Genomic DNA, 10,850 nt, shown 5'->3' on the forward strand with positions numbered 1-10,850 from the left:
GATTACTGAGGGTCGGATCGCACCTCATGCCTGTCATTTCACACACAGGTGAGAAATTCCCCCGAGGAAATAAAGCTGAGCCACAGGAGCGAAACTGAAATTCACATGCTAGTTTCAGACCAAGATAAAGCAGATTCATATTTCATATTATATAAAGAGGAAACAACAATCCGTCTATGAGGAATAAACTTCCTTCATGTTACACTACTACACAACAATAAGCAGACATAATATGCCTCTTCTAAATAATATTTATAAGTATATATATATATATATATATATATATATAATTAATGTTATATATATTTTTTACATGATAACATAATTATAATTGTTTCATGATTATTGTGCATGTGCAGTTTAAATATAATGAAATAAAACTAAAAAGAAAAGGCACATGACCTAAATCATGCATTTTTATGCAAATTTTAACCTACAATTTTGTTGTAGAACAAAGTTTAAAATTAAGACCAAAGAACAAAGTAATAATTAAATTAATTCTATTTATTTATTTTCATATCATTAAATAATTGTACTAATTATTTTATGACTATTATGACCTCATGGAATATTTACACATGAACTAAAGATGTTTACAAATTATTTTAGAAATTTTATCAAATAAAACTAAACTAAAAAAAAAGGTATGTGACCTAAAACAAAACATCCATTTATAGCTATACATTAATTTAATCTACAATTCAATCAATCATCAAATGGACATGAGATATATCAATTCCTAATTATTTTATCATTATTATGGCGCAAATTAATCTAATTTCATTCACAAATATTTACACTTTTACTATGCTTATGCTGAAAACTTAGAACTAAAAACAAGTGGTATACGTGACCTAATATAAAGGCTACATTTATATACATTTCAACCTACAAATTCCTTGTTGAACGAACTTAATGGTCATGTTATGGCGGTCTGCGCTGGTTATAAATGGGTTTTGTGTATTTATGTGTTTTTTTTTATTTTTTTGTTTGTTGTGTCGCGCTTACCTGCGCTCCGTCTCGCGCCGCCGGACTCACGCAAACGCTCCTCGTCCTCCTCAGCGCGTGCCTCCGCCATACCGAGAGAAAGACGGTTTATTTACCGTCTAAAACACCAAGACAACCGATCGGAACGGCATTCCTCTTTGGGAACGCTTAGGAAAGTCGCTCCAACTGCGATCGAACTTTTAATCCAGCGGGTTAAGTTTCTCCTCCCGGATGAGCGGTCGAGTTTGATATTGTCATATGAATCGGGTTCTGTTTTCTATCTAAACGCCTCAAGAAACTCGGAGTGCAGTATCAGTATCTATTGTCAGGACGCACGAACGTCAACAGGAAGTTCTTCTGTCCATGTGAACGAAATGAGGGAGGCGCCAGACCGAACAATCGCTCCATTAGGATGAGGAGTTTGTGTGGATTAATGAGATGCACAGATGAATTCTGCAGTGTTTGTGTTTACAAATGCAAGTGTTCTTTTTTTAAACTCATAATGTCAAAATCTAGGCTACGTATTAAGCGCTGAAAACTCTGAAATAACACAAAGGGAAGTGTGGGAATGATGATGAAAACACGTGACAAATGAAAACTATATTCCCAGCAAACAACTTTTCTCCAACGTTCTCAAATGATTCCCGATTGTTTATTTTTGGGGGAATCAAATGGTTCCTTTTTTTTTTTTTACCAAAATCTTCCCAGAACCTTGCAGTTTTTTTGTTTTGTTTTTGTTTTTGTGACATAGAACGTTCCTTCCCTGTTGAAAAAAAACAGCATATGCTGGTTAGGTATGTTTTGACGCTGGGATGCTGGTTTAAGCTGGTGCTTTGCTGGTTTATGCTGGTCCTTTGCGCAGTGATTGCACCTGTCAATACTTCGGTGCCTGTCAATCCACCTGCAACAATGAATGTGCCTGCACCAACAAATCAGACTGCAACAGCACAGGCACCACCTGTTGGAACAGCCACTACACCACAAGGACCAGCACCAGTCGTCGTCTATCTCAAGTCAGAGCAGCCAAATAACAGAAGCTGGAACAGACAACACCAAGGGCGTGGCAGAGGAAGATTTAACAACAATCAGCAAAACGTTGGTGGCCCACCGGGAGTGTGTTGGGGATGCTATCAGCCTGGACATAACAGAAGAGATTGCCCCATCAATCCTTGGCAATATAATCAACCAATGGCCCCAGGAGCCAACTATGGACAGCAACAAGTGCAAGCTCAAGCTCAAGGTCCTGTCAACCCATGGCGTGGACCTAACCAAGGAATCAAGGGAATACTAGAGCAATTTAAGGCCAAGAATGAGATTAAATATGGATTTGAGTCAATATTCATATAGATAACTTCTATCAAGAATATAGAGCGGATAAACTATATTTATTGTAATTAGCAGATATTTATTAATCAACAGAGCTAATTGTTATTTTTAGGTTTTATTTTTGTAACCAGACCAAATTAACGTCCAAAGAACGTTGCAGGGATGTTTTTATGACGTTGAAAAGAGAACCTTCATAGAATGTTGTTTTACATTTAGCCTATAACCGGATAATTAACGTTCCCAGAACATTGCGTGGATTCTATTTATTTATTTACAGACTAAAGGGAACCTACATATAGAACGTTTATTACCAGACCAACCAACCAGAACGTTCTTGGCACCAAAAATTATATATTTGACCTTCTTTTCTAGATTCCAGCTTACTCTGCACATTCATCAGCCAGCTTTACCAGGTCCTTTTAAACACTAATAACGGAGAAAGGTGAGATTCGCACTTCATTTTTCCAAAAACTATCAAACTATCAACAACATTTCCGTGTTTGTCTGAAGTCGAAAGCCTCCACGCGGTGGCGCTGTTGCTCGCGTTTCTGTTTCGCGAAACATTTAACGCAAGTAATTTGTGCGTCTGTGTGTAAATAGGCTATAGCGATGCGAATATCCATAACGAACGTATAACATGAATATGACTGACTGTTTATGAGACATTTGTTGTTTTAATGAACCATAGACAGTAGCGAGCAGAGATCTGCGCATGTCTGAGCGTCCAAGTGAACTCTTGTCCTTAAAAATCGGTTTTATTCGAGGATAAAAGATTTTATCTGACATTCATGGCGTGTATAAATCACGAGCACACAATAACTGACAGCTGTCATTAAAGGCTTTAATGGGACAGGCTTTAGACACACACACACACACACTCTCTCTCTCACACACACACACACACACACACACACACTCTCTCACACACACACTCTCTCACTCACTCACACACACACACACACACACACACACACTCTCTCACACACACACTCTCTCACTCACTCACACACACACACACACACACACACACACTCTCTCACACACACACTCTCTCACTCACTCACACACACACACACACACACACACACACTCTCTCACACACACACTCTCTCACTCACTCACACACACACACACACACACACACACACAGGCTGTAATCACTCTAATCTCTCTGAGTGTTTGGCTCTGTTCTGCTCTCCCAGTATTTCTCAACACACGAAGGGCTGTACTTTATGTCAAACTTTGTTCATAGTATTATTCAGGTTTGGTAAAACAGAACTTCATGAATTATGGATCCTTCAGAGGATAATCCAGTTTGATGGAAATACAGCAGAGGCCAAGCTGCGTCACGAGAGGAACCCCGGTGAGTTTCAGCTCAGCTTTCTCTCAAATCATAGCCTATTATTACAGAGGATTCAGAATCTGAGTCACTTTATTACATTTTATAAGTCTCTGAACTCTGAAATAAGTGATTGTGGAAGTCGTCAGTATGATATAGTTCCCATACAGCAATTCTCCAGCTGACCAATGGATAATTAAATTATACAAAAATAGATTCAGAGGTGTTATTATATCCAGGCACTGGTTAAAGTTGTTGATCAGTTTTATTCATAGAAAAGACATCAGCATTAGACCTAAATAAATAAAGTGTTTGTGATGAAATGTATGCATGTCACAATAATATTATTCAGTTGTAGTTTCTCATTCATGGCGTTAGTCTTTTAATTCTAATGTTGAATGCATGTAAAGTAACCTCAAAAAGTATTTGAACACTATATGGTTATCATTATTGTATTTTAATTAATATTTTTAATTAGTTATCGTTTATATATTTTCTGTTTTGATTTAAATTTTTGTTAAAATTGTAGTAATTTAATTTTTATTTAAAATATGTCTATTTTATTTATCTATTTTTGTTCCAGTTTTAGTTATTTAGTAAACCAACTTAAACTTAATGAAAATGAGCAACTATAGCTGAAATAAAATAAGTTCAAGTTTTTAGTATTTAATTTTAATATTTATATTTCATTTTATATTTCGTTTAGCTTAAAATAAAAGAATACATTTTTTATGTTTTCTAAAAAATATTTTTATTGCAGTATTTAGGTTATATTTCATTTCTTTAACAAAATATGTTTTGATGGTTTTAGTTTTTGTTAACTACAATAAGACTTCCGTACAGTCAGAAATGTCTCGTTCATTAAATAACAAAATATCAAAGCAAGCAGTATTTGTTTTAAAGAAGTTGCAGAAACGCTCTTTGTGCATCCGTTTGACAAAAATAAGTAGATCAAGCGTTGAACATGAAGACGGTGACTGGATCATGATTATAGTTCGTGATTATTAGTTCTCTATGAGTGAACGCGAGAAGAACTGACAAGTGACTAATCAGACAGAGATCAGATAAAAATGTCTAAATGATGTAAAGTCAGCTTTGCAAACACTCAGATTATCTGCAAACTGGGACAGAAATAGAGATTAATCTTCCTTTTGGCATTTTGGTACAGTGCTTGTACAGAGTTCTGTTCATCTGAACCTTTTTCCGATTTTATTTTATTTGACTTGCTTTATATCCATGCAAGTAGATGAGATCGAGAATGAAAATTGTGATGGTTTCTATTCATCAACCACTTTGATCATAGACCAGATATGTTGTTGTGCTTTTTGTGTATTTATCATCACAGCTGAACACACACACAGGTATTGAATTCAAAGCAACAAAAGAGCTTTACAAAGCAAACAGATACACAGAAGATCTATTTATTAAACGGCATCTGTGCATCCACAATCTATTTTGCATACACGATGCCATGTCTCTGAGTGAAACTGGATATTGCGTGAGATTTTAAGGATTTAATTAATCAGGAATTGATTGCATGGTGAAAAGTGTTTGTATGAAGGTGGTTTGGCGATATTACTTGTATAGGAAATTTTAATAAAAAATAACAATATATTTTCAAATATTTTTTGTATATACTTTCTATATTTATTTTTAACATTCACTAAGGAATATATAATATGCACTGTAAAAAAAATTCCGTAAAATTTACGGTAAAAAACCGGCAGCTGTGGTTGCCGGAATTTTACCGTAAAAAATACGGTATATATAAAATATAATGTTATATATATTATATAATTTTTGCATATATTTATTTTTAACATGCACTAAGGAATATGTGTTATTATATATAATTTATTATTTTTGTATATATTTATTTTTAACATGCTCTAAGAAATATATTATACATAAAATATAATGTTATATATATTATATAATTTTTGCATATATTTATTTTTAACATGCACTAAGGAATATGTGTTATTATATATAATTTATTATTTTTGTATATATTTATTTTTAACATGCTCTAAGAAATATATTATACATAAAATATAATGTTATATATATTATATAATTTTTGCATATATTTATTTTTAACATGCACTAAGGAATATGTGTTATTATATATAATTTATTATTTTTGTATATATTTATTTTTAACATGCTCTAAGAAATATATTATACATAAAATATAATATATATTAATATAATTTTTGCATATGTTTATTTTTAACATGCACTAAGGAATATATCATATGTGATATTATATATAATTTATTATTTTTGTATATATTTATTTTTAACATGCTCTAAAAAATATATATAAAATATAATGTTTTATATATTATATAATTTATGTATATATTTATTTTTAACATGCACTAAGGAATCATTCACAATAAGACCGAATGAGTCTCATGTTGACTCCAGCGCACATGTGTTCCTGCTGTGCGTCTCTCCACCGTCAATCATCAATCCTCTTTACTGCAGGAAATGAAATCACAGCGCTGTCTTCTGCTGATTATCAGGACTCGTAACGCCGAGCATCAGATTAGTTCACTCGCAGATCAGTCTGCTGGATTTGTCTGTATATTTTTCTCTCTGTGTCTGATGAACTGAACTCTGGTTTGAACCCAAGTCACATTTACTTCTGTAGCGCTTTATACAATACAGATCGTTTCAATGCAGCTTTACAGGAAAATAACTGTGTCAGTGTTGTAAAATTCAGCAGTTATGAAACAAATTCAGTTTCAGCTGTACAGGAGAAATGAAATCATTCACCCAAAATGAAAATCTGCTGAAAATATCCTCATCTTCAGGACATCCAAGATGTATTTGATTTAGTTTCTTCATCAGATTTGGAGAAATGCAGCATTGCATCACTGTCTCACCAATGGATGTGAATGGGTGCCGTCAGAACGAGAACAAGCTGAAACAAATCCAGCATTAAGATGCTTTTAACTAAAATATGAGTCCATAATCCATAATAACACTTCCTCCAGTGAAAAAGTGCATCTGCTGTTGTCTCTCACATCAAAATCCAGCCACATATGTGTTTAGAGCTGTTTAAGCGCTGCTTGATCTGTGCAGATTTCTCTCCTGATTCAGACCAGAACACTTTTTCACTGGAGGAAGCGTTATTATGGATTATGGACTCAATGTATTTGACTTAAAAACGTCTTAATGCTGGATTTGTCTCAGCTTTAGTCTTCTCCAGATGTTAACTGATGGACTGGAGTGCTGTGGATTACTTGTGGATTATTGTGATGTTTTTATCAGCTGTTTGGACTCTCGTTCTGACGGCACCCATTCACATCCATTGGTGAGCAATTAATGGAATAATGGAACTCAATATGTTATTATTGCATATTGTTTTATAATGTACTACAATACTGAGGTGCAGATTGCCAATAGTTGCAATAAGTGGTATAAATAGCAGAAAATCCTGCTATTTTAACATAGTTTAAATAGAATTCATTGCTATTTGCACTTAGTGTAAATAGCAACTAATTGCGATTTCGTCGCCTTGGAATTATAAGGTTCTATCTGACATTTTTGTCAAAATGGAGTTATTCACATATTCTTATTGTGTGACAACTTATTTACATTATGCGATGTTTCTTTTGTAAGCAGTGTACATTTTGGGCTTTTTTTAGAAAACAAAAAGGGTTCTATCTACAGAAGTCTATGGAACACAAAAACTTTGAAGCTCAATTAAAAAACCTTATAATTCCAGGTGGCGATTTAGCCTAAATCTTTCTCTCTCTCTTGTTCTCAGTGCTTGTCCAGCTGCCATGGCTGCACTGAGGTAAGAATTCCTAGGAATGCTGTGGAATGTTTGGAATGTCGGAGAAGGGGCCTCCACCCTGTAGTGTGTGCTGCTGTAGGGTGGAACCGCAGCACTCTTCCTGCTCTAGTAGTGCAGAACTAGAGCCCTTCTCATGAACATATCAGACGTTTACTGCGACCGTTTCTCTCTTATCTTCATGTGAGCTGTTTGAAGCAGTCACTCTTACTCCTGCAGGTCCTGCATGCTGAGATGCCCTGAGACAGAGAGTGACGCCCATCAGAGCTGCATGATGGTCTAGCTCCGCCCACTCTCTGTCAGGATGCTAGCCTCTGTGGTCTCTGGAAATAACGGAGGGCGAGCGCTGACCCTGAAGGGCGTTGACCCGGAAACATGTATGATCGTCTTCAAAAACCACTGGACACAGGTATATAAACATCTATCTATCTATCTATCTATCTATCTATCTATCTATCTATCTATCTGTCTGTCTGTCTCTATCTATATGTCTGTCTGTCTCTGTCTATCTATCTGTCTCTATCTATCGATCTATCTATCTGTCTGTCTGTCTGTCTCTATCTATGTCTGTCTGTCTGTCTGTCTCTATCTGTCTGTCTGTCTGTCTAAAATATATGAGAATATTAATGAGACTCAGAAACTTTATCAGGCTGATTTGCTGTTAGTCAATCTCAGTAAACTCTCTCTGGTTGGGTCAGGTTCTGAGGATCCTGGAGAAGCACGATCCGGTTCGCGGCGGTGCCGTTGCTCTGCGGTTCGGCCCGATCCCCGGCGACGAGGCGAGCGCCGTACAGAACTACGTGGAGCACATGCTCTTCCTGCTGATGGAGGAAGAGAGCGGTCAGGGCGGGGCCATGGGGACCATCCTGGAGTTCGTGGTGGTGGAGAACGTGATGGAAAAGCTGTTTCTGTGGAGTCTGCGGCGCGATTTCACCGACGACATGAAGCTGGAGCAGCTGCGCATGTACAAGATGCTGGTGGCGCAAGCCAAACAACCGCTGCTACACCACAAACCCATCCTCAAACCTCTGATGATGCTGCTGTCTGCCTGCTCCAGCTCCTCCACCGTGGGGCCCTCATCCTCCTGCACAGTGGTGCCCAAAAGCAGCAGCTCCGCCGCAGGGCTCATCTGCGCCATGGGGCCCTCATCCTCCTGCACTGTGGGGCCAAAAAGCAGCAGCTCCGCAGCAGGGCTCACCTGCACCGTGGGACCCAGCAGCTCTGCGGTGGAGGTGGAGCTGGTGTCTCTGCTGCATCAGCTGTGCCGAGCGCTGGTCAAGGAAGCCTCCGTGCTGGAGCTGTTCTTCCATAGCAGTCAGGATCAGGGAGCCGCCAACTTTCTGCTCTTCTCTCTGCTCATCCCGTTCATCCACCGCGACGGGACAGTCGGTGCGCATGCCAGAGACGCCCTCACCCTCATCATGAGCCTCTCGTCTCAGAACAGCCTGGTGGCCAAACACATCGTGGAGAACACCTACTTCTGCGCGGTGAGTAATATGATTTGTTCTGAATGGTGTTTCTCTGTGAGAAATTGGTTTTAGTTCATTGCTATCCGTTTTTCAAAAGTTATGTAAATGTTAGGACAAAACGCTCTTAAAGCAATGTTTAGGGAATGTTCTTATAACATTAGTAATATTCGATCGATGTTCTCATAACGTAGAGAGAAAACACTGTTAATCAAATGATTCGCAAACCCGGTCCGAAGTTCCGATCTGAATCAAATGATTCGCGATAAGCGATCTGATTGGAGCACTTCAAAACAATGAATCATTTTATGACGCAATGGTTCGATAAAATGATCAAATAATTTGAAAAGCTCAGTTTCACCCATCACTGCGTGCTTCATTACAACTACAAGCAATGTTGAAATTCGAAAATGAATGGCTCTTTTGAACTGGTTTTTGCTAATGAATCGAGTTCGAGTTTGAATCAGTCGGATCGATTCCAATGTAAATGACTCACTCAATTGAATCAGTTTATCTGTTGCTCCGCTTTTCTCGTCTTCAGACATGTTTACATGACACTGTGAGTACTGGCATAGCTCGCTGGTTTTATGACATTAACAGATATAAGCAAAAAAAAAAAAAAAGTATGATGTGATGTGATCTAAGCGTTCTCACAGGAGAGTAGAAATGGAGAAGATCTGAAATGTACGGTAGCCGAGAAGTGCAAAACAAATCACAATTCTGAAAACTGGCAAAAGGTGAGATCGAACCCGGGTCGATCGCGTCAAAAAGCCAACGACACTCGCTTATCCATCTGCACCACTGGAGATGATGTTTTACAGTCACTTTTAACTAAATGTAAATAGACACCCCGTATTTTTTATTCCATAGTAAGGGCAATTCAAACAATACATTTAAACTGAGCTTCTTTAATACCATCTCCGAACTTTCTACCACGACTCTGCTGTTCTTCGGCTGGTTCTTCCTGTATACGTTGATTGACAGATGTCTCGTCCAGTCAGCGGTGAGTAATCCCAAACCAATGGAAAACCTTAAAATCAACTCTGAATTTATCAGGTAACCAGTGAAGTGAAGCTAACACAGGGGTAATATGCTCCTTCTTTTTTGTTCCTGTCAAAAAACGAGCAGCGGCATTCTGTACCGAGTGTAAACGCAATAGTGAAGACTAGTTAATTCCAGAATAAAGAGCGTTGCAGTGAGGGAATCTGTCTGTGACTGCTGATGCTGGTCAACACTAGAGATTAGCTGTTATGCAAGACTGTTAATATGATGATTACACAGGAAACACTGCAAGAGGAAGGGGAGGATCCTTTCACATCTCATCCAATCAGAGAGAGACCGCATGCTGTTTGTTTATAAAGACGTTTTTTTTTTTTATTCTCAGTGTTTGTGTTCAGGGAGAATTGGTCTGGATTTTAATAGTTGCACGAAAACAATCAATTCATATTAGCATCTAGTTTTTATTAAATGAATAATTAGGTAGTTCTGTGAAATTTATGACGGTGTGTGTGTGTGTATTCTCTCTCTCTCTCTCTCTCTCTCATATGTATTAATCTGTTATGGTTTTAATCCCAGTCACAGGATTGTGTGTGCAGGTTTTTGCTGATGGATTATGGGTGGTGTGTTTTTGCTCTGACCCAAATAAACTGCTGTGCTGCTGAACACACCATAAACAAGCAAGACACCTTAGTGGTGTGTTTTACACAGGCAAAGTGTGTCATATAGATGAGAAGGTGTGTGTGTGTTTAATGTGTGTGTGTGTGTGTAGGTGTTGGCCACGGGTCTCAGCGGTCTGTATTCCGGTCTGCCGGCTAAACTGGAGGTTTACAGCGAGGGCTGGTTCTGTCTGGAGAGACATGACTGGCTGCAGCTTCCAGCGCTGTTACAGTTCCTCAACTCACTGCACTTCTGCAGCACTGTGTGC

At 37.8% G+C, this 10,850-nt stretch overlaps 2 protein-coding genes across 2 annotated transcripts in view; one reads left to right on the top strand and one right to left on the bottom strand.

Moving 5' to 3' along the window:
• LOC107701241 (SH3 domain-containing protein 19) overlaps nucleotides 1-1,387 on the bottom strand; it is a 13,008-nt gene extending 11,621 nt beyond the window's left edge. Inside the window, exons 1-2 of the mRNA XM_016503204.1 lie at nucleotides 1,250-1,387; nucleotides 1,009-1,118 (exon numbers count right to left, since the gene is read on the bottom strand). Of these exons, the coding sequence (XP_016358690.1) occupies nucleotides 1,009-1,078 (70 nt within the window). The 5' untranslated portion in view covers nucleotides 1,079-1,118; nucleotides 1,250-1,387. The remainder of the gene's footprint in view (nucleotides 1-1,008; nucleotides 1,119-1,249) is intronic.
• A 2,051-nt stretch (nucleotides 1,388-3,438) lies between these two features.
• The window catches only part of fhip1ab (FHF complex subunit HOOK interacting protein 1Ab), a 20,836-nt gene continuing 13,424 nt past the window's right edge, over nucleotides 3,439-10,850 (top strand). Inside the window, exons 1-4 of the mRNA XM_016503211.1 lie at nucleotides 3,439-3,676; nucleotides 7,434-7,869; nucleotides 8,159-8,947; nucleotides 10,695-10,850. The exon at nucleotides 10,695-10,850 is cut by the window's right edge and continues 1 nt beyond it. Of these exons, the coding sequence (XP_016358697.1) occupies nucleotides 7,765-7,869; nucleotides 8,159-8,947; nucleotides 10,695-10,850 (1,050 nt within the window). The 5' untranslated portion in view covers nucleotides 3,439-3,676; nucleotides 7,434-7,764. The remainder of the gene's footprint in view (nucleotides 3,677-7,433; nucleotides 7,870-8,158; nucleotides 8,948-10,694) is intronic.

The sequence above is a fragment of the Sinocyclocheilus anshuiensis genome, unplaced genomic scaffold (assembly GCF_001515605.1).
Source record: "Sinocyclocheilus anshuiensis isolate Anshui unplaced genomic scaffold, SAMN03320099.WGS_v1.1 scaffold1514, whole genome shotgun sequence".
NCBI lineage: Eukaryota > Metazoa > Chordata > Actinopteri > Cypriniformes > Cyprinidae > Sinocyclocheilus > Sinocyclocheilus anshuiensis.